Source organism: Epinephelus moara, chromosome 21, assembly GCF_006386435.1.
Source record: "Epinephelus moara isolate mb chromosome 21, YSFRI_EMoa_1.0, whole genome shotgun sequence".
Lineage (NCBI taxonomy): Eukaryota > Metazoa > Chordata > Actinopteri > Perciformes > Serranidae > Epinephelus > Epinephelus moara.
In genome coordinates, this window is record NC_065526.1 from 6977845 (window position 1) to 7001737 (window position 23893).

The window sequence follows — 23893 nt, forward strand, 5'->3', positions numbered from 1 at the left end:
TCATTGATGGAACCAACCTTTGCGCTGACATGTCCTTGTTTTCCAAGCTGATTTGTGGCTTTGTATTGAGCACACTGCATACATTATCTCTGTTGTCCCGAGAGGCTTTGATTTTGTTAATAACTCTGGTGGCTGCTTATGGAATCATGGCACGCCTGGGAGAGAACACTGAGAAACAAGGAGAGAGAAAAGATGACAAAATAAGCATGAGGGAGACAAAGAGTGATTGTTAAATGTATCACATTTACCTCTAGCCTTTTGCAAGTGTTATTTCTAGTTGTCTTGTATTTGTTTCAATATGGTAATATTGCTGCTGACACACCCAGACACTCAGGCTGTATTGATTGTGTGGTGTTTGCTGTCACTCCTTTTGTACATGAACTGGACTAGTATGAGTAGTGTTCAAGTGCACACATGCATACAGAGGACTACATTTTACCAGAAACACAGAGAAGAACATGTAATATAATGCTGAATGTTACAAGTTATAATTTAACTGTCCTTAGGCTTTTGTATGTAATGGAAAAGGTTACCAACGGCATTCACACCTGGGTCAAAATATTCAGCAGTAGTCACGGGTGTAAATCGGCTCCGGCTCCAATCGGCAGTGATGGAAACACAACACTCAGGTGTAATTTTAGCCCCTTTACCGGCAAGATACAATGATGCACCACCACAAAATACCGTCCATCTCCGCCTAAGCAGCGCTCAAACACCAAATTCCAGTTCTAAATAAGTCTGCACTGGAAAAAAAGAGGGACAACTGGTTGCTCTGTATACACAAACATAGATCAAAAACCTAGTGTTAGGTGCTTGTGGAGAACAGGAAACAACGGGATCAACAGGAAGGATTGTAGTGGCTAAATCATTAAAAGAGCTGACATGTTTCGACCACTGCAGGTCTTAGTCAGGACTTTCAAATCATACATCGCAGGTAGGGCCACACCTATATGATGGCAGGAACCAATTGGAGGCCATCACAAGACCTGTGACCTGTGAAGTCTACACAGGGTTTGAAAGAGAGACTGAATAATTAAGAAATATATGAAAATAAGACAGAAGGAACACCATTTTCTCTGCAAGCCTACATGCTGCTTTCTACTGTATATGCACCTGTTTTCTGGCCTGTCTGTGATGTTAATTCACTTTCCGTAACTGCTTATCCTAGCTGATACTGGGCGAGAGGCGGGGTTCACCCTGGACAGGTCGCCAGACTATCACAGGGCTGACACATAGAGGCAGACAACCATTCATGCTCACATGCATACTTACGGGCAATTTAGAGTCACCAGTTAACCTGCATGTCTTAAGACTGTGGGAGGAACCGGAGTACCCAGAGAAAACCCAGAACATGAACTCCGCACAGAGAGAACCAAAGTTTGAACCCAGTTCTGCATGCTCATCTGCTGCAGAGCCATACACACGGCTTTAGTCTACGTGCAGATGGAAAGAAGACTGTAGCCTATTGTTAGTGGGTTTTCCTATGTTTAAAAAACTGTGTACATGTGCTCATTTTGGTAAAAATAATGTACAAGTGTGTTAGTTATTTCCTTAGTTCAGTAAGAACTTCAAAGTTTAAATCATTCATTACAATAGTGACATGCATTTCAGTGTGCCGGTTTGCTCTGCTCATGTGATTCTACAGAACAAATCCAATCTAAGCTTGCAACCCCTCTGGCACAGCCTCTGAAGAAATCAGTGCTCTGCTGTACACAGTCTGAATAAGCACCATACAGTATGTGTATGCATGGATTGTGCAGAGATAGGCTATGGTCATACGTGATACGGTATATAAATCATGCGACTATAAGAGGACTTCTGTGCAGTACAGAAGTCCTTTTATATAAATCATGCGACTATAAAAGGACTTCTGTGCAGTACTCAGCAATACTCCATTACTCCTAAGACTGCGTGTGAGTTAAAACGTTCACAAATAGAGCACAGTCAGGGCATTCAAGAGCATTTCCTCTTTTTATTTAGGAGTCATATTCTGTATGCAAAACCAAACATTTGGCAATGTGACAACGCTCATTTACATCCTTTCATCTAAACTGTCCTTCCTCCATGAGATTTAGTGTATATAGTCATGTGTGTTCCCCATAGACATGATGGACGAAGCCACTGTGACATCAGCCAGTGGTTTGTGGGTTCCCATTTTAAAGCCTTGAGTTGACATTTTGGCCGTCGCTATCTTGGAGTTTCGTAGCCGGAAATGACCCATGGTGATCATATTTGAGCTGCATTTTATCAGTCGTTCAACATGCCCTCATTGGCTTCAGCTTGGCGCTTGCCCTTGCGAATAACCACTGTCATCGTAAGGAACTTACCATTTGTGTGAAAACCTGGGGTACGTTCAATCTCAAAACGTTGTGCAGCGTATTGCTACAGTTTCCGGTTTGACATGTGTCTTCAAACTGTGTGCAACAGGCTTTGGGGTATTCTCTTGGGGTTTCCTCTTGATTGGTGGGTGTGTCAGAGGTGTTATCCAGTCATTAGCGACATGTATAAATCACTGAACACAGCCCTGAAGTGAACATGGTGGGATTGACCCTCGGAGGGCTGAAAGAGCGAGTCAACAATAGTGGTCACTCCAGAGGTGTGTAGAACCCACAATGCATTGCAATCATGCATTTGATGCAAGAAAATTCAGTCGAGCCATGATGATTTGGGCCTAAAGTGAACAAAGCCAAGCGTGTCCCCTGCTTCATCCCCTCTGCACCCCTTTCCCTCTGCTCTCCAAGTGGTCTCCTTGCGACACATGTTGTTGTGTAATACCAAGGGCTAAGGTTAGGAGAATATGGGGAAGTGGAACTAAATAGAGCGTTGGACGAGAGGGTGGAGCTGGGTAGGAGTGAGGAGTGTATCTGATCAATTAGCTGAAGAGTGGACTCTGAGTGTCAGTCAGAGTGGCCAGGTCTTTAATTATGCATAACTTGAAGCCTTAATAAAATGTAAACATGTGAGTTACCCCCTGCACAGTTGTCACAAATGGGAAAATTAGCTATAAAGACCAAAGCCAATTTTGCACCAGGCTGTGATCATGTTTATTTCTGCTGTGAAGTCGAGCATTTTAACATAGGGGGTCTATGGAGATTGACTTGCTTCTGGAGCCAGCCTCAAGTGGCCATTTAAGGAACTGCAGTTTTTGGCACTTCAGCGCTGGCTTCATTTTTCAGCCCTGAAGTTGCTGCGTGGTGTCTCCCAGCTGTCTGTGTGCATATTTCCTTCCTCGTGACAGTGGGGTAATGCTCCTCTGTTCAGACAGGATGATCTGTGATGTATGCTTCCTGCTGCAGTGCTATGCTGTGTTTTGTCAGTGGTGTCCTCTTCACTGTTCCTGTGTTGCCTGTAATGAGGGGCTTTTTTTCCTCTATGGTTCCCTCCTGTTACCACGGGCATTAATCTCTCTGCACACAGGTGAGGCGATAGGGGCAGCACAGAAAGATGGAGGCCCTGTGTATTTATCTGTGTAAATGGCTTCCTTTGTGGCAATGACAGATTCCCGTTGGTACAGTCTGACAGACAGCACGGCACGCTTTGTTTGCCTGCCTTCCTCTCCTTACCTGTCTTGCTGTCTTTGTTTAAACTGTTTGCTGTTTTCGGATATCGCTCGGTCTGGCCTGACCGGAGTGGTGTGTGTGCCAGATCTGGACTTTGAAGAGAGGAGCTTTTCATTTCCCATCATATGGCTTTGTCTCCCTGAGGACGGCAGCCAGGTCTGTCTCACAGCACTACAGAGATACTGTGCTGTTATCAGATGGGCTTTTCTAAAGCAACTTTTTTATTAATTCTGAACATTAAGAGATGCCTGAAAAGGATGATGAAGTATAGAGAGAGGCAGGGTGGGACACAGAAGCGGACTGTGCATAGGCAGCAAATACTTTTTAGCCAAAGAAAGGTATTTTCCATGATACACAGGTTGACCCGTCCTCATCCTGTCTCCTGATAAATGGGTTAAGGTGCACACTCAGTTTTTTTTCTTCCGTCTAAGCAGGGTTAAAGTTCCCTTTTGTGCAGAGTTTGCGTTTTCGGTTGCTCAGCAGATTTCCTCCCCTAACACATTAGGCTACATGTATATCCTACATCTGTTTTTTTTTCCTCTGCGTCTTCACTTTAGGAGGCTGCTTCCCTGTTTAAAAGCACACCGGGTGACCTAATGGCTGTGGTCTAATTTTTAACCCTTGTTGTTTGTGAGAGACATCGCATGACATAACCTCAAGCTATCTCACGTAGCAAATTCCTGAGTGAAGTCCAGTGATTGTCAAAATCAGTGTAGACAACCTTTGCACTTTCCTTCAAAGAGGGTTAAATGTGTGCTGTTTCAATTCTTCTTTGGACAGGCTGATGTGTTTGTTGTGTTGGAGCAGTTTGGGGCTTTTATTTGTGTCAGAGTGCAAGCTGTGTATCAGTCACTCTGCTCTGTGTGTCCCGGAGAACAAGTAACAAGTTGTTTTGTGCTGATCTTTCTGTGTGTGGGAGGAAGGGGGGGAAGCAGTGGGATAGTGAGGACGTACAGAGACACTCTGGTGGTGTTTTACCTATGTTGTAATTGCTGAGACTTTCAGCACACAGATCAAAGGCATGAGCCCGTGGCTATGTGTGGCTAGTTGGCATTCCTCGCACTTTCAGATAAGGGACTAATCATTGAATATGGCCTTATTCTTAGTCAATAGCCCCGTTTCACCACATAAAGAAGGAGCCCTCGGGATATTTATGTGCAAACACAATCACCTTATATATAAACAAAGTGAGAAAAAATGACTGTGGAATCTCCCTTTGGACCATTCTGTGGAAGTTATTTGCCAGAGTAATTGTAAATAAACAGCAGTTTGTTCTTGCCCATGTGAACCCGTTGTTTAACCTCTGTTAAAACCTGCATGAGTGCCTTAAAGTTTTATGAAAATAACTTTTTGTCATATTTGTTGTGACTGTCACCACAATCTGTGAAAAAAAGTCGTGTAGGCCTACCTCTTTTTTCTACTGAAAACAACCAATCAGAGCCGAGGAGTCTCTAAAGCAGGATTTATACTTGTGCGTCAGCTCTATGCAGAGCCTAGCCATAGCCTACGCACCTGGCCTCTACCGTTTTATACTTGTGCTGTGGTCTGTCTTTGTCACTCTGCAGTTACACCTCCAAAAACTAGTTGCCATCAGGGTTTCTGTGAAGTGCTGTAAAGTGTAATGATTCAAAACACACATTAAACACACATTAAACATGGCTTAACAGCAACAATTTCAAACACAAGTACACAAATCAGCTTCACTATAACTCGCAGCATTCACAGACAAAGCACTTGTCTTTATCTGGACACATTTTCCCCACAAATACAATATGCTAATGTTTGTAGCACAAGCCTATGGCATTTTACATTGTATAAATTAGCCTAGCGGGTAGCAGACTTTTCCTCTACTTATATAAAGCCAGGGACAACAGCAACATTTAACAAAGGTAAAGTTACAAAATTCAGCTCCATTGCAACTCACAAGGTTCACTGACAAAACAACTGTCTTATATTAATCACATTTTTCAAACAAATATAACATGCTAACGTTATTAGCACAAGCCTATGGTATTTTACATTGTGTAAATAAGCCAAGTGAATAGCAGTGATATCCTTTACTTATATGAAGCCAGGATAAATCACACACAAGATTTAAAATGCTATTTTGTGGAGGCTTTATTGTCTTCACAATTTATTGTTTCTTATCTGTGAAATCAAAGTTAATAAAAGCTTAGTTTCCACTGAGGGAAATGGTTTCAGCTTACAAAAATAGACAGGAGGTCTGCGTCACTGTAATGTGTAGTTGCATTTCTGGGGAGGTGCAGGTCAGGCTCTATGTCGATGCAGAGCCTACAAGAAGGTATATTGTCAATTCGATGCAGAAGTATAATAATATCATATATATATTATTATTATTAGTTGTCAGTCGTGCCAATCACTGCTCATGAGCCAAGGTCAAACTGTCAAACTAGGCAGCACTGATTATCTATGAATCAGGATTCTGTTACATCATTGCTTAAATCTCTCCTCAGTTGTTTTCAGAAACAACGGGAAGTTTGTAATGCAGCCAGCATGTTGGAAACAGTTGACCAGTTTGCCAAGCACTGCCCATTGGCTCGACCATCCGTCTCATTTTGCAGCTTAACAGTACACTAAAATATGTTTCTGAAAACATTTGAGGTGAGAAATAGACAATGCAGTAACAGAATCTTGATTCATATTTGATCAGCACTGCCTAGTCTGACAGTTTGCAGTTCACGAGCCATGATTGAAAGCCACGTTAGAGAGTCCTCTGCTCTGATTGGTGGTTTTTGTTCACATGCGGTAAGGCCATTAGAAGCACCACATGACAAAAGAGGAGGTAGAGAATTGTTTTTCACAGATTATCTGTCTCGTTTAGTGCTGTGTGAATATAAAGACAGTTTTAGTGGGAAAAAAAAGGTTATTTCTTATAAAAGTAACCAACTACAGCTTTCAGAGAAGTGTGTCCTATTCTCAGAGACAGTCCCGGTCAACTGTGGGTTAAACAGTGCTGTGTGCTCAAAAAAAATCTCTTCGATCTGCAGTAACTCCAGACCAAGGTTCACTGGGTCCTAATCAGGGAAGTGCTGTTTGCTGACAAGGCGGCACTGACCTGTCACTCAAAGGAAGCACTCCAGAAACTCATCAGCAGCTTTACACATGCCTGAAATGAGTTTGGTCTCGTTAACCATTTTTCATCTGTGACCACAGCTTCGAAGGTGTGGAGCTTTAACATTGTATTGACGAAGCAACATCAGTGGAGGCACACCGCTGCAGTAAGGTCTGGCTGAAAGTGAAGCAGGCCTGTGAGCTTACATACAAAAAGTGCATTATTATATAGAAGCAAGACTTTGACTGTTAGCATCTATCAGGAAATGGGTGATGAATTAAAAGCTGGAATATTTTTGTGAAGAATAAACAAATGGAGATGTTTTCGTACAGGTCACAGAGGGGTCATCAGATCTCAACGATTTTGGAAGGAAGGCTTCTCACCCCAATCCAAGTGCTGCCATTTTTAACCAATGTGGCTTGGTAATGAGCTATGTAGGAAGATGACGTCCCCTTTTTTAATTCCATCAACAAAGCTTTGATTGCTTTATCCACCTGGAGGAAACAGCAGTTAATGAGCACGACACCAGCGCCTCCCTAAAACTTGGTATTTCACTGATTTAATGTTTCCATTGTCCCTGCTTCCATTTACATTTTAAACGGTAGAGAGTATCTAACAGTTGTCTGTAGATTGCTAATCTGCACTGATTGCTTAAATTGTTTACTTGTATTTTTTGACCTGGATGCTGGAGATCCTCTTACCGACCCACTCTGCACACTACTGTTTGTCTTGTTGTTGTTTTTTATCAGTGTAAATGTGTTTTGAATGAATCCTGGCTGCACACCAATTTCCCCGTAAGAGAAGATAAAGATACTTCGACCTTTGAACTTTTGGGACCGGTGCCTTATGTCTTGCGTCACACAGTGTTGTGTTGACCGTTGTGTGCCTGTGCGATCCTGTTGGCTCGCATCGGGTCGTCTTGTTTATCAACCTAATCTTTGTCTGAGCCCCAAGATTAAACCTGCAGGAGACCTCAGGCCTATCTGTATTTTCAAACAGAGTTGATTTTTAACATTTTTTTGTGGTCATCGCTTTACTATGATGGTTTAGATTTTTGCTCTTTACTGCCAGGACGAGACTTCACTACAGATTTTCAAAGCACTTTTACCAGGCTGCTGAAAATACTCAAATTAACTATGATAAGGTTATACTGTAAATATGTGCAGCTACATAGTGCCAAGATATATCGACATTTAGGTGAACTAAATTGTGGCCAACAACAGGAAATCACTCATGTCTGTATTCTGATCGCAGTGTAGTATCTTGAATCAATAGATGGTCAAACAGACTTACAGGGCAGACTATCAATTGCCTTCATACTTGTATCTTGTAATGATTAGTCTAGTTTGCCTAATTTTCTAAGCTTTAGGTTAGGTTTACACACAGTTTTTAGGGGGTCCCCACAACACCAGATAAGGAAACACTTCCCCTCAAAAAACCTTTTAATGGGGAAAAAGAAATGGTAGAAACAGATCCCCAAAAAGTGAAGCCAAAACATCTTGATCATTCCCTGGTTGCTGGCTGCAGTACAGATAATAATCCTCCTCCATGTTAGCGAAATGGGCATGGGCCAAACTAAAATCTCAGTACACGTCAAATACATTTTGCAGTGTTATATTTGGCGGTATGGCTCTGTTCTGGGGCCTCTCTGCTTTTCCTAGGCCAACACAGAAACCCTCTTCCACACGCCTACAGGGGAAGCCTAAGGCAGAGAGAGCACACTTCTCTGCCCTTCCATGTGCAAACAAGGAAAGCCTGACACAGACAGAGCAAACCTCCCTGCCCTTCCTGGCGCCTACATGATAAGCCAGAGGCAGAGAGAGCAGCAGCAAAGGCCCCCCTAGAACAGAACAGAGCAGCAGAAATGACACTGATAAGCCAGATGCAGCATGAAAAGGAGGAGCTGGGGTGGAGGCAGGTTGCAAAGCGGCTTGCAGAGGAAGCAGCAACAGTAGGCAGGCCAGAGCAGCTAAAATAGGGCGCACCAATCAGTTGCATAGGAAGGAATCGTGTGATCTATCAGCTGACTCCCTTCCATCAATCAGCTGCTCCAACAGTTGATTGGGCTGTTTGAGATCAGCTGATGTAGCTGGGATGTGAGCTGAGCTTGACATCATGTCCTGCCTCAACGAACGCTATATCATACTGATATTTGTTTGAGTGTTAATTCGGCTGATAAGTTTGGTTTAAATTAGTTATTTGATGCTATACAAATGGAGGATGGTGTCATGATTGACAGCTGTGTGCGCCAATCTGTGTCCGCAGCTTGTGACTGATCAGACAGTGGAAACTTGAAATTGCAGATTCTGGCTGTAAATCATGTCACCAGAGCAACATGGCAGTAGCCAAATATGGGATATTTTGGCTTCATTTTTTTCTACAGTGCAACATATTTTCCATGTTAATATACAGTCATTGGGCTGAGCCATTCTGAGATGTGGGCGGTGATTCAGAGGTCTGGGACCATCTGGTTGCACTGATCCCCAGATTTCACAGCAGCAGAGGTAAAAGACGTGGAAAGAGAAGAGGAGACTGAGCTGAGGGATAGCGACTGCAATACAGCTGCATTTTGCTTTTCACCTGTGACACCTGCAAGAAGGCTTGCAGCTCTGAGTATAAGCCGTTATTATGTCATAAAAAAATAATCACAGTAAACAAACCTCTGTTATCTCTCAGTACGGAAAAAAATGCCTCAGTCTGTTGATCATTAAATCATACTTAACAGATCGAGTTGCCAGGATTAGGTAGTTAAATCATGGCGCTGGGCCATATGGACCTCATGTGACCAGTAGAAGGTCATGACATTAGCCTGTGGGTATAGGGAGTGGCTGCACTGAGTGCATTTCGTGGTCAACCAATCTCTTTCACATGTAAAACAATGGGCTTCCTTGACGGAGCTGTGTACTTGACAGAAGGCTAGTGAGCTACTGTGGCGTATACCAGAGAGTGTGATTCATATTCTTGTTTCGCCGTAGTCAGCAAACCAGCCAAAGCTTCTTTGGGGATTATCATCATTATTAATTGGCTATTGGCTTGATGATTGACGATGTCATTTCCACTTTGTAGAGTATGTGACCAAATGCATTTAAATGAGTCTTTTTCTTAATAGTTTGCATGTCGCACTTGTTTTGTCACCCCAGAGATCTTCAGTAAGCATCTTCAGTGAGATTCTTGCATGTGTCATCAGATTAGTTAGTGGTAGATTTATGTCAGTAGAACACAGGCTGCAGCAGGGCATTGTGGGAATGCTGATCTAGTGGGTTGTGGAGGATTAGGGTCAGCAGGAGTAAGGAGCTCAGGTCTCCTTTCCTTTCCATAAAACTTGTGTTTGTGGAAAGGAATGTGCCATATTTTATACACATTTACACCTCATTAAATAGCTTTATGTTAATAATATATTTTTTGGTCATATGTCTTGTGCGTGTGAGCACTTTTCCATAGCTCACCACAGGATGTACTTTTCCAGTCACAATGCAGCGGCCTGTTCAGTGCACATGACGCCTTATACATAACTGAAGAATTCAAATCCCATGCAGTCCGTAAGCAGTGAACCGTCACTTTTCTCCCAGCGGTACACAGAGAAGGGGTCCTGAGGTTAGTTGGTTCAAACTCAGCAGGTCTTGCACCCATCGCCCCGCTCTCAGCTCATTGGCTTTGTCGTTCCAGCTGCGATAGTGTCTGTGAACAGAGAGCATTATTCATGTCCTCAGAAGGGGGCAAGTCCTAATTGAAATTCCGGTCTTTTCCACTGGAATGAAGCGGGGCCGCCGACACCCACTGTATTATGCTGGCCCTGTCACCTTGAAAAGCCCATCTGGAGACTGTTCACATTCTTGGGCAAAAAAAGTCCCATCAGAAAAAAATAGTGAAGTACAATAAAAAAGGATTGAATGAAGACAGACAAAAGATTTGGGCATTACGGGAATAGCGGCATTACAGTGCTGTTCACTGTTCTATGGTTTGATGTGAAGCCATCCTCTACACTGCAGTAACTAAAGGGCTGGACTGTCTGTGGTTGCTGGCTGCCAGTGTGGTGTGCATGCTAATGGCTGGGTGAATGAATCAGTGCCATTCTGATGGAGGAGAATTGAGTACAAGGAACCTCTTTCTAGTTAGTTCACCCTCACAGCAGCCTACTGTCTTGGTCTGTCTACTGTCTCCGAACAACAACTGTACATGGTGTTTTATCGCTTTCATTTAATGTCACATTTGTCATACAGTTTTGTTGTTTCACAGCTACATTGAAGCTGTAAAAAAAGTTCCTGACAATGAGACATATCAATTTTTCGATTCATCAGTTAATAATTTAGTCTATAGAATTTGAGAAGTTTGTTAAAGATTTCCCAGAGCACTTGTGAATTGCTTCTTTTGTCCAACCAACAATCCAAAATCCAAAGAGATTAAATTTACACTGCTATGAAATAGAAGACCAACAAATCCTCACATTTGAGAAGTTGAAACCATCAAAGTTTTGCATCTTTGCAGGTTAAGTGATGTCATTAATTTTATTTTCAATAACATTTCAGCTCCAATTGATATGCATTTTCTGTGTATATGGCTCTCTCTCTAACTTGGGTGTGAAACGGCAACCTCCAGGACTGAAAAATGAAGCCAACGTGGAAGTGCCAGAAACTGCAGTTCCTTGACTGACCACTTGAGGCTGGCTCCAGAAGCAAGTCAATCTCATGTTAAAATGCCCAACTTTACAGCAGAAATAAACATGTTTACAGCCTGGTACAAAAAATGTTTTTTGGCTCTATAGCTAATTTTAACATTCACGACAACTGTACGAGGGATGAATTTTTATATAACTCACCTGTTTACATTTTTATTAAGGCTTAAAGTTATGCAATATGTAAGAGTGGGTCCGCTTAAGTGATAGGCTGTCTGTGAGGTGTCACCACAGTCTATGAGTCAGACCCAAAGCTCCACCCTCTTCTCCAATTATGGTCACTTCTGGCCCCAAAAAAAACAAAACAAAATTAAGAAAAAATACAAGGTGGTGATGGCCAAAAAGCTGAAATCAGGGCTTCAAAATGGAGTCCTCAAACCAATGAGTGATATCGCGGTGGCCTCATATGTTATTTTATCCAGTCTTTGGGTTTAATCAAATAAATTCAAACCAACATCTGCAAACCATGAATATGTTACATTTATACGTTTCATACATATCACGTAGTTCAAATAACATGTATATGAGCTAAATTTCTCATCGGAAGGAGGCAGCAGGCGTGAGCAGACCACTGTTTTTGAACAAGCGCTCGGGACATTTCCAGCCATGCTTGTAGCGACCAAAACTTCAAACGTGAAGTTTCAACATATCCTTTACATATGAAACATACAAATGTAACATCTGTGGTTTGCAGACATTTATTCTGGTGACTGGCTTGGTTTATCTGTATTAAAAGTCACAGTATTAATAGTAGACAAACTCACTAGTAGTTATTATGTACCATGGTCTGGGAATTATGTCTGCACTGCATCAGAACAAAGTAACCCTCTCTTCATTGCGTTAAAGCCCTGGGACTGTGCTGTGATTGGCTTCTACTGGTTAGGGTTAGGGCAAAGAGGTCATGGTTAAGGGTAGTACTAGCCAATCACAGAGCAGACCAGGGCAGAATTGCCAAGAAATGCAGTGGAATACATAACAACGCCTCTTCATCACATCACTGTCAGGATCCATGTTCTGGCCTGTCTGCCTCACCTAGTCAGAGGTGGAGTTCTCTTTTGATAATTGATTCATCAGCTTTGACCTGTTTCTGGCAGCATCAGGAAGCTACTACTAACATTGGGTGTCATTCATGAAACGTTAACAGAATGAGTTTGTCTGTGAACTGTTTGCAGAGGGAAATTTACGTGTATTTTGGCATTCATTGTGTTCGTAGCTCCGATCTTTAGGTAGGTACTAACAAAATCTACACCTGCTTCTGACTGTTTAGTGCTTGTGTAAATAAGGATTGCACATAAATATTGCTCGCCATTATTAGATATTGCAATTTTAATTCGTATTGTGCTCTGTTAAGCAGATACCTTTGAAACAAGTAAGTCACACATGACAAAACATAAGAAATACAACACATTTAGCTAAATTCATTGGCAATGAGCAGATTTAAGCCTCAGATATGGTTTCTTAGAAATGAGAATGGGTTTTTCAGTCGGCTTAATACATGTGTTTTCTATATTTCTGGCATCCTGTTCTCTTTTGAATGAATCAGGAGGGAGAACTCCACAAACTGATCTTCTGTTTGAATGGCGAGCTTGTGACAAACATGCTACTGACCAAACACTATGCTATCAGTGATGGCTGTCAGAATGTATAGTGCTTTAACACTTAATATAACATACATCACCTTACCTTCTGAATTTGCTGTTGACTTATGCAGTGGAGGCATGTTACGATGATGCAAGCCATGCGATCATCTGTTTTTTGTTTTTTTTTGTGTGTGTGTGTACATATGCGTTTTTTGCATCAAGTTTCATATCAAGCTGTTTTCGTTTAACTTCTTGGATGGTTCTTACAATGGAGGACACAGAGTTAACAGCATCCGTTACTAGAGATGTACTGATACCACTTTTTCCTTCCCGATACCGATTCCGATCCCTGAACCTTTGGTATCTGCCGATACCGAGTTCCGATCCAATACCAGCGCGTAAAATGAAAATAGATGGGATATGAATTGTTGTATGTCTCAACTCCTAAAACTCTATGTAAAATATTAAGAAATAAATACATAATAGCAGAATGAATGCCATAAAACTTTTATTAATATTATTATTATTATTATTATCCAGTGTTGACACAGATCAAGACACAGGTTAAAGTGCAGCCACACAATTTGGTAAAAAAAAAGGACATTTTAAAGGCTACAGTAGAATGCTTTTTAAACTCCTCTCCGTTTCCGTTTCGTTTGCTTGTAGCATGCATATGCGTAATGACGTAAGGCATTACGTGGTATCGGATTGGTCATAGGCTGTACTCGCCGATACCCGATACCTCATTTTAGGCAGTATCGGAGGCATTTCCGATACTGGTATCGGTGTCGATACAACTCTATCCGTTGCCTCCTTCCAAACCTTTGATTTACCTGTCCCTGCAGGTCGATAAGATGCACCTATCCATAGTAATCATCACCTTCATATATGGTGGTCACTGGCTATTCATGCAGAAGCGTGCTGTCAGTTTACGATTGATTGGCGTTCGTGAACGTACACGTGCCTACGATCAAATCTGAGTTTCCCGTGGTGTCGTGAATCTGGTGTAGGTTTCTAGTAAGGTTTTTTATGTGCAAATCTACTCACAGATTTACTAACATTTCATGAATGGCACCGTGTGTAGTCTCCTCCAAGTTCTTACTAATAACTAGCTAGTTTCAAACTAGTAAGTTACTAAATGGGTTAAAATAGGTTGTTAGGAAACACCTGTAGCACTGTCCGATCAAATGCAATTAGCTGTGTTAAGACCCTGACACACCAAGCCGACGGTCGGCCGTCGACCAAAGTCAGGCCATCGATGAGCATCTGTCGGCCTAGTTTTTGTGGTGTGTCCCGCACCGTCGGCACATCGGCGTCTGCAGCTTTTCGGCCGATTGAGCATGTTGAATCGGCGGCGGGGCTTGTCGGTGAGAGAGATCACTCTGATTGGCTGTTCAGGTTTTATTTCCTCGCCCCTGTAGCAAGTGAATCTGCCTGTAGTGAAACCAGGGCTAACCGGTGCTTCCTGATCAGGCTCCACCCGCTGCTTCTTCCCACTTTAACGTGAATAACAAACCGGAGCTAGCTGGGAGCGGCTAGCGGAGCGTTAGCCGCAGCATGACCGGAGGGAAGCACAGCCAGTTAGCCTCCGCTAGTCTCTGAGCTAGCCCCGGCTCTCCGTTTGGATCCAACCGGAGCACTGAGCCCTGGTTTGTTAAAGTGGGAAGAAGCAGTGGTTTTATCGGGCAGCTGAGTGAAGTGGAGCCTGCGGAGGAAACACCGGGACCATCTGCATGTAGTAGTCCGTGGAGGTGCTCAGCTGGACAGATAGGAAACCCCTCGGCTGACAGGATGTACCACTCTCTCACTCCACTCTCTCTCACACAGGCACAGAACGTACGTGCCACTTGGCCGGGGATGTAGTCCGTGTAGTGTGTTCAAATGCAACCGACACAGGGCGACGTGAGGCGACGTAGATGACGCAACAGTTGGCTTTCATCGCCGCTAGTGCTTTGATGTCGATTTGGTGTGTCCACACCTTTAAGTTACTGTTGCATCATGAGCTGTAGCAGAACTTCCAAAGCTAACAGTGGGCAAACAATACATTCAAGTTAACTGCCAGTGCTTTGTAAATGTATGTACTACATTTAATGTGTTTAGATTTAGTAGTATCAGAGTGAGTGGGAAATATCTGTATCTGTGTTAATGTAGTGATGCATAAATCTCTACTGACTAAACAGTTACCTTATACATTTAGAAAGGCTGGTTGAACTGGCTGGTGTCATGTTGACAAATAATCTAAAACATGGTTTTCTATGTATTTGCCTTGTTGCTGTAGATACCCATTTTGTGCCTTTGTCTGCTGCAGTAAATCTAATAACAAATGCACTCTCTTTCTCCCTTTCTCTTCCCTTTGTTCTCTCTGCCAGGGATCGAGCTGTGCCTGCCAGGATGGCGTTTTTCCATGACCATGGTGGCCAGTTTTGTGGTGTTGGGTGGTCAGCTGCTGATGCCCGGGGTGGCATACCTCTGTCGCGACTGGCAGGTACTCCAGGCTGTCATCATCTGCCCCCTGCTGCTGATGCTGTCCTACATCTGGTGAGGAAAACACCCGAGCATCTGCTGCACTTTAGCGCCAACCCTCTCTTTTGTTCCTCTGTTGAAGTTTAAAAGGTGTTTTTCAGTTCATATTCAAAATGGGACTGAAATATGCGGTGCCATCTGCTATCAAATTCTACATGTGTGAGATTCTGAGCAACCTTTGTTTTAATAGTCTAAATAAAACCTTGTGAAGCCATCTATGCTTTAACAGATTTACACGCTTCAAACACAGAAGGAGAGAGTCTTCCCTCCAAGGACATTTTTTCACCAGTGAATTCCCAGCTGAGTTAAATGTAATGTCTTTTACATTAACTCATTTGCGGTGACCTCCACAGTCGCTTTTGCTAAAGCTCAGGCAATAAATACTTGTGTGTTCACCTCCATTTATTCCACCGTGATGCACAGCGCTCCACAGCACAAAGCCAGAAAAAGAAAATCCAAGAATATAGATCTTTATCGCAGGGTATCAAAGGCCCTCAACGGTGTACCTGGAGAAGAAAGTGTGTTTCCACTCAGAGGCAGTCAAAACCAAGAATCTGATCAAACCTCAAAGCTGGTGATATGATGCATTTCAATAGGACACAGAGAGCAGAGCAGATAGATGGGGGTTTCCATCATGGGCGGCTTATGAGACAATGCGCCTCTGGGCACAGACATGCAGAAGGCCCTATCACCTCTCCTGCATAAGACAGACAGTCTCTTTAGTTGTTAAGCCTCTTTTTGTTGCTGTTTTCTGTGTCTACCTGCAGTCATTAGGTATCTCTCTGTAGTTTTGTGTCTCTTTGTCGTAATATTAAGTCCATTTGTGGTAATTACGTGTCTCTTTGCCCCTTTTTGTAGTTGTTATGCACACTTTGTTTTGTGTCTCCTTGTTTTCATTCAGAGCCTCTTTTTAATCATGTTGTGTCTCTTTGTGGTTGCTTTGCATGTCTTTGTAGTCATTTTGTGTTTGTTTGTGGTTGTTTTGCCACCTTTTGTAGTTGTATTGCGTCTCTGTTTTCATTTTGAGTCTCTTTGTGGTCATTTTGCGTCTCTTTTTAGTCATTTTGAATCTCTTTGTAGTTGCTTTATGTGTCTATGTAGTCAATGTGTGTCTATTTGTGGTTGTTTTGCCACCTCTTGTAGTTGTTATGCATCACTTTGTAGTTTCATGTCTCTTTGTTTTCATTTTGAGTCTCTTTGTTTTCATTTTGAATCTCTTTGTAGTTGCTTTACATCTCTTTGTAGTTGTTTACGTGTCTTTGTAGTCATATTGTGTCTCTTTGTGGTTGTTTTGCCACCTTTTGTAGTTGTTATGCTTCACTTTGGATGCATTGTTTTGCGTCTCTTTGTTTTCCTTTTGAGCCTCTCTGTGGTCATTTTGTGTCTCTTTGTTTTTTTTGAATCTCTGTAGTTGCTTTGTGTTTCTTTGTAGTCATTTTGTGTCTCTTTGTGGTTGTTTTGCCACCTTTTGTAGTTGTTATGCATCACTTTGTAGTTGTTTCATGTCTGTTTTCATTTTGAGCCTCTTTGTGGTCATTTTGTGTCTCTTTAATTATTTTGAATCTCTCTGTAGTTGCTTTGTGTTTCTTTGTAGTCATTTCGTGTCTCTTTGTGGTTGTTTTGCACTTTTTGTAGTTGTTATGCACCACTTTGTTTTCATTTTGAGCCTCTTTGTAGTCACCTTGTGTCTCTTGTTGATTATTTTGAATCTCTGTAGTTATAGTTGTCTGTGTTTTGCCACTTTTTGTAGTTGTTATGCATAACTTTGGAGTTGTTTCATGTCTCTGTTTTCATTTTGAGCCTCTTTGTTTTCATTTAAGCCTATTTGTGGTCAATTTGTGTCTCTTTTTTGGTAATTTTGAATCTCTATGTAGTTGCTTTGCATCTCTTCATGGTGGTTTTGCTCCTTTTCGTAGTCGTCATGAGTCATATTGTGCCTCTGTGTTTTTTTTGCCACTTTTTGTAGTTGTTATGCATCACTTTGTAGTTGTTTCATGTCTCTGTTTTCATTTTGAGTCTCGTTGTAGCTATTTTATGTCTCTTTTAAGTCAAGTTTGAATCTCTTTGTAGTTGCTTCGCGTCTCTTTGTGGTTGTTTTGCTCCTTTTCCTAGTCGTGAGTCTCTTTGCAGCTGTTTTGAATCTCTTCTTAGTCGTTTTGTGTCTCTTTTTGGTCATTTTGAGTCTCTTCCTGGTCAACACATGTTAACTTGAGTGGCCCCCTGACATGTTATGCCCTGAGCCTGTTCCTCTATGCATTCATGGTTTCCACAATGATACAGAGCAGTAGTCAGTTACCTTAGGCATACATCATGGTAGTCATGGTTATGCTGATGAATGAGTGAGAACAACAGTAACTCAGCAGTCAGGTGGCTAAGCAGTGTTGTTGTCTGCTTTAATGCAGTCACAGCCTTGCTGGCTGAAAAAGACTCACTGAGCTCAGGGACATGAAGCCGGATGTGAAAATGATATTTCTCACAGATACTACTGGACACTGGACAGTGAACTCAACCTGCAAAGTGCAGGGCAAGCTTTTATTGGCAAACCAACCAACACTGTAGCTTCTCTCTGCACGTGATACAGAGCTGTCCACACTACTGAGATACACAGATGCATCAGCAAGCATGAGTCAGGCTTCACAAGAGGATTCATGTTGACTTTTTTGATTAAGCCAGACAGCGTTTATGGGCACAAATTGGGTCCATCACTGCCAAAGTGGCTGACACTGCAAATATAGGAATACAGCTGATTGGGCTGAAGAGTTCAACACTGCAGGTGATCTAGGTTTGCTGATTTGGGGAAACAACTTAAAACCACACCAGTGCAAGATAATTAATCCTGCACGTACTCCTCACGTAGACATCTGTTCCAGACAAATGCAACCGACTGAGGCAAATGTGGCATTGTTTTTGCTGACTGTCCTCAAATCTACAGACATCTGCGAGGAGGAACCTGACCACTCACGGGAACATGTGGCACATTACACAATACAACCACCAGATAACAGAGCGTAACAAATGAAAGCAGTGACGGGGATAACAATGGCGGGCAGTCAGGTGTTTATTTGTTGTCCCCACTGTAAAGACATCTGATTATGCTAATGTGAGGCCCTGCCACCTGTAAATGCTATGTGAGTGTGTGAAGCTAGATTTTCAGTTCAGGATACAGTTTCTAATCTTAGCTGATCATCACAGTTTTCTTCTCTGCATTTAATTAGAAATGTGTTGAAGTGGCACGCTTGTTAACAACAAAAAAAAACAAGATTTGCTGCTTGTAGCCCTGATTAACAGAGATTCAAATCAGCCTTTTTTAAAAGGAGGATTCATTTTGTCATGACTGATTTCTCATGTCTTATTAACGAGGACATCCCCCGTCTTTTTCACAGGATCTTCCCTGAGTCACTGCGTTGGCTGCTGGCCACTCAGCAGTACTGCCGCTCCAAGTGGATCATGGGACACATAGCAAAGAAAAACCGATGCAACATGGAGCTTGACACCGATAATATCCTTACAGGTAATGAATACATCAGTACTGATTTTGATGCTTTTAGCACTGATTTTCGGTTGTTTTTAAATGAACAATATGCGTCTCAGTCTGTAGTGAAAGTGTTGGCAGACTGTTCCATGTGTGAGCTGCTCTCACTGAGACCTTGACTTGACCGTCCAAAGGCAGTTGTCCTCATAGGTATTGCACAATCCCCTCTTGCCACAGATGTAGTGTATCATCAGCTTTTTTCAGCTTTAGAAAAGCACAAGGGGAGGAGGGGGCCAAACCGTACAAAATCTTCAAAACAAATCAAGCATCTGTGAATTTAATAAGATTGTTCCACCTCCAAAAATTATGCTCTCTTAAGCAGTAACAACAGTGATGAGTGTGTGGCTTCCAGTCAAGCACCTTAAGGGCCTGGTGGTATACCAGCTGCACAGGGTTTAATATTGTACAGGAGGCTTGTGCACAACTAGTCAGACAATATGACAAATGTGGTATGATCACGGCATTTAAATAAAGTGCTGCCTTAGTGGTTAGACAGTTTCTGATATGGCGGAAATTTGTCAAGTCAAGTTAGTTTGAAATCAGTGATGTGTTGTGATTACTGTATGTCTTGCAGAGATTTTTTTAGATGTAGATATTAAAGTCTGGGTAAAGTAAAATCAATGACGTCTTTCTAAACACATTATGCGTGTTAGAAAATACTCACTGTAAAGACTGTGAGCTGTATAGTACTGCATTGTGGAGTAAGACCGTTCTACAGTTTTTCACCCTTTTATTTTGGGAATTTCATCCTTATCATAAACCTGCCTCTACACCAGGGCTCCCAACTAGTCCAGCCCGGGGTCCAGATCTGTCCTCAGTCGTCAGTTCAAGGTCTACATGGTTTAATACATTTAGCATTGTACTTGCATTTGGCCATGTTGTCGAGCTAGTTTGCGGTCTCTATTAAGTAGCTGTCTGTTAGTCACTCACTCTACAGGAGGAGACAGCACTTTAGAATAAAAGCTCTGTGCCAGAAATTCACTGTACTTGAAAATGAAGTGTTTTCTTTTACAAGTTGGGAACTACTGACCTACACTATGTAAACACTAGAGCACACGGCATCAGTGCTTCTCTCCCTGCTCAGTCATTTATTTTATAATTATTATTTCGCTTACCTGCACCCACCATACCCATTATGAGAGCTAAGCCGTATGTGTTAATCAGCCACTGGAACCTGACCCACTACCCGCCAACTTTATGCATTATAGTAACGTTATGATTGTCAGGACAGAGGCCTGAAATGGTAAAAAGACATGGACTGTGTGCCCGGTGGTAATCCTAAGCCCCTTTTGCACTGCCAGATTTTCCGCGAATGTTGGGCCGTTTTGCCGGACACACAGGTGGATTGGCGAGTTGATTCAAGGTGCCCAATTTTCCGCCTCGTAGGGTAGACATATTGGCAGAACCCTTTAAGTTTAAACAGACCGAGGCGCCCTTCCACAACGGGAGGGGCTGTTGAAGACTTGTGGGAGGAGCTGTTGATGACGCCGCTTGTGCGACCCACTGGCGGTGGACTAACAGGAAACAGCTGATAGCAGGAATTAGCGAGCAGCTAGTAGCAAGAGGGAAACGCAAACCTGACAGACACTGTAAAGATGAGCAACTGGGGAGACAAGGAATTGCGTGCCCTCCTTGTCCTCGCAAACGAAGAGGCCATTAACCGTCAGATGACGGGGACAATGAAGAACGGGCCGACTTAAAAGAGAATCACCAAAGGACTGACCAGCTGCGGCTTCCCTCCCACGTCACTGTTTATGTCACACGCTGAGCTACACGTTTTGTTACTTGCTCACACCCCCCATTGCCCTGAAAAAGGCGCATTCTGTATGAACAAAAGTAGGTAGGTGGCATTTTGCTGCACTGCCCGATTTTGTTTTTATACTGCCAATGCTGAAAAAAGACCGATTGGGCTTTCCTGCAAATTTGCACAACTCCTAAGGGCTAATGACTCTGGGGGCCACAGGCAAAGAAGCCCATTGAGACCCTGATGGTTACACTTAGCATTGTATGTATGACAGTTACAGGTAGCTAGCTTACCGTCCTAGCTCTCATACAGTTTCCAACGCCCCCCAACTTAGTGACGGCTTGGTGCAACAGCAGTGCACTGTGTATTGCCTTTATAGGAGGTTTAAGGGGGTTTATTGTTGTCATTGCAAAATGAGCCAATATGAGTGCCCTTTTCCCATATTTTTGGGGGGATCCCAAACATTTACCTGGTTTGCCTCTCCTGTTGACGTGCCCCTGTGAGCACTGTAGCACTTGTGGGTGTTTGAGAGAGAGAGAGGGGGATGAATTGGTTTAAGAAAAAGGGAATATTTCCTGCTCTGTGTCGTTATAACGTTGGCAGTACATGCAAATGACCCGGAGCTCCCTTCTTACCCGCCCGCCCGCCATTTCTCAAGCCTGTGGTTTGGACCCAGTGTGAGGTAGAATCATTGGATATGTCTAGGGTTGATAATATTAATATATAGCAAACAAAAGAAAGAGTAGAAAATATTTAATTGTAAACGTTGTGTCTTTTATAATACCTTCAAAGATTCCTCCGTGATACTTTATACAATACAATAGTATTTATAGTCTAATGAGATTTTTGGGATCTTAAAAGAGCCAGAGGTCCAAAAAAGGTTGAGAAACCCTGGTTTAAACGAGTAGTTCAATAGTACACAGCGGGCAGGTAATCGGTGGACCCCCAACAGCAGATGACAGAGGAGCTCTGGGTGCTGCAGCATGTAGGAGGTTGAGCCAGGCGGCGTTTATCTGCACACACAACCTGCCCTTACTGCAGTGACACGGAGCTGGTTAAAAATCTGCATATATTCCCTTTGTTGCTTTGTCACACCGCATTGACTGCTTCGGCTTGTTGATGCCAATGTAGCCTCCTAATTGGACAGGGAAGAGTGGCCTTCAGCGGGCACACCCTCAGTGTTTCAGAGCCGAGAATACTGCTTTGTTTTCATGGTTTTGAAACCTAATGTTATATCCTTGCCGATTTTTTTGATCATTAAAATGTTGCTGGGGGGTTTGAGCAACTCAGAATACACATTTATTTTTGCTTTAGCCGGACTCCAAAGTAGTCCTTGTGTGTGGTAATATCCCCAGATGTGCCTTCCTAAATAAGCCAGATTGACAAGGTTATATCTGCTTCCTGTCTGGTTGCTATGGTAACAGACCACTCTAGCTGTAGCAGTGGGTGTTGAACATTACATTATGACACTCTGGGACGTTCATTAACTCCATTATAGCCTGGGCGGCTGGACACGGGCTGACACGATGGTGTACGCACGGCAGATGGATGCAGGTCGTGCACTTTGACCCCGGGGTTAACTGCGTCTGTACTCAGAAGACCAGCCAGAGGCAAAGAGCAGAGTGAACTGTGTTGTTGTTAAGTGGCAGAGCAGATTGCATTTGTATTAAGCTTTAACAGCTCTGTTCACCATGGTATACTTTTTTCCATTTTTGTCTCACCGTTGCTCGCAGTATTTATCAATCCATTTAGAAAAAAACGGCGCTACTGCTGGGAAAAAGGCTCAAAGAGGAACCACTCAGTGTGAAATTGACTGCACTTTTTTAGAGCTAGACTGTGTGCTGATGCAGCATTGAGAAAAGTACATTGCCATAGACATTAATTTATCCTCTCTTGTTTTTATAGTAACTGGCTGTCCCTAACCCTGCCAGTAATATTTCCCACTTTTAACTGCTCAGCACTAAATACAATGTCAGCCACTGATTGTGCTAACTGCCGCTAAAGCAGAGCGGTTGAGCAACTTTTCTCAGGCGCTCTCAGACATGACAGATGCATGTGTGACTGCCGATTAGGTCACCTCTGGAAAATGAGCAGAATGATTAGCATAGATAGTCTTACGCAGATGTTTGAAGCCTTGCCAGGGGAACACCGGAAAACCTGAGTGGAACCGTCCGAGATAACCTTGAGGCGACGGGGTGGAATGCCGTCACGTGCCTGAGTCAACATGGACATACAGTGCCGCCAAGCAGAGGTGTGTTTCTGTGGCAACCCGCAGTGTGATACCAAAACATCCACAGTGTTCCATGCTGCACTACCACCTGCGGGTTAGGGGTGTTGCCTTCTCATGTAGTGTTCCTGTTCTTCTGTTGGTGTTGGCATTGTCATACCTGTCTCACAAAGCAGCAGGAGACTGGTCGCATGGGATAAAATGTGCTCATTAAAAATACATGTGGAATTTTCTGTGGTTGCAATGAATCAGGGGCGTCCTTGCTTGACTCTTTGGAGGACCCAGACTGCTGTCAGACCTGAATACTCAACTTGACATGATGATATAGAGCCTGTTGGATATTTAAGCAGGCTGATGATATTGGCTGGTATCACCTTATTATAGATTTATTGGAATTAGTGTACAAACAAAAATTGGAGCACATAAATATTTCACAGGCTGCATTTTAGGTGTTCTTGACCCTTGTTTTTCTAAATACATGTAAAATATATTTCTGTGGCATTTTATATATTACTTAAATTGCTGTTTTAAGTTGTATAATTTGCCAAAAGATGATATTCATGATATTCTATAGGCAGCACAGTGCTGCAATGGTTAGTATTGTCACCTCACAGCAAGAGGGTTCCTGGTTTGAGCCTGGGGTTGGAGGTTTGAACCTTGGGGTGGGGGCGGAGGTTGCATGTTGTCCCTGTGTCAGCGTGGGTATTCTCTGGCTTCCTCTCACAGTCCAAAGACATACAGGTAAATTGGTGACTCTAAATTGTCCGTAGGTGTGAATGTGAGGGCGAATGGTTGTCTGTCTCTATGTGTCAGCCCTGTGATAGTCTGGTGACCTGTCCAGGGTGTACCCTGCCTCTCGCCCAGTGTCAGCTGGATAGGCTCCAGCCCCGAAATGAGCTCTCTAGCGCCCCCATTTTGTTTGATGGGGTCAATAATGGAGGGGTCCCCTCAGATTATGTGTGGTCATATGCCTACAAAGTTG

The 23893-nt window shown here is 42.9% G+C and overlaps 1 protein-coding gene across 1 annotated transcript in view; it reads left to right on the top strand.

The window, feature by feature from the left end:
• Positions 1–23893, top strand: part of LOC126382909 (solute carrier family 22 member 23-like) — a 59561-nt gene that overhangs the window by 21180 nt on the left and 14488 nt on the right. The window contains exons 4-5 of the mRNA XM_050033165.1: positions 15255–15423; positions 18792–18919. Coding sequence (XP_049889122.1) covers positions 15255–15423; positions 18792–18919 — 297 coding nt within the window. The remainder of the gene's footprint in view (positions 1–15254; positions 15424–18791; positions 18920–23893) is intronic.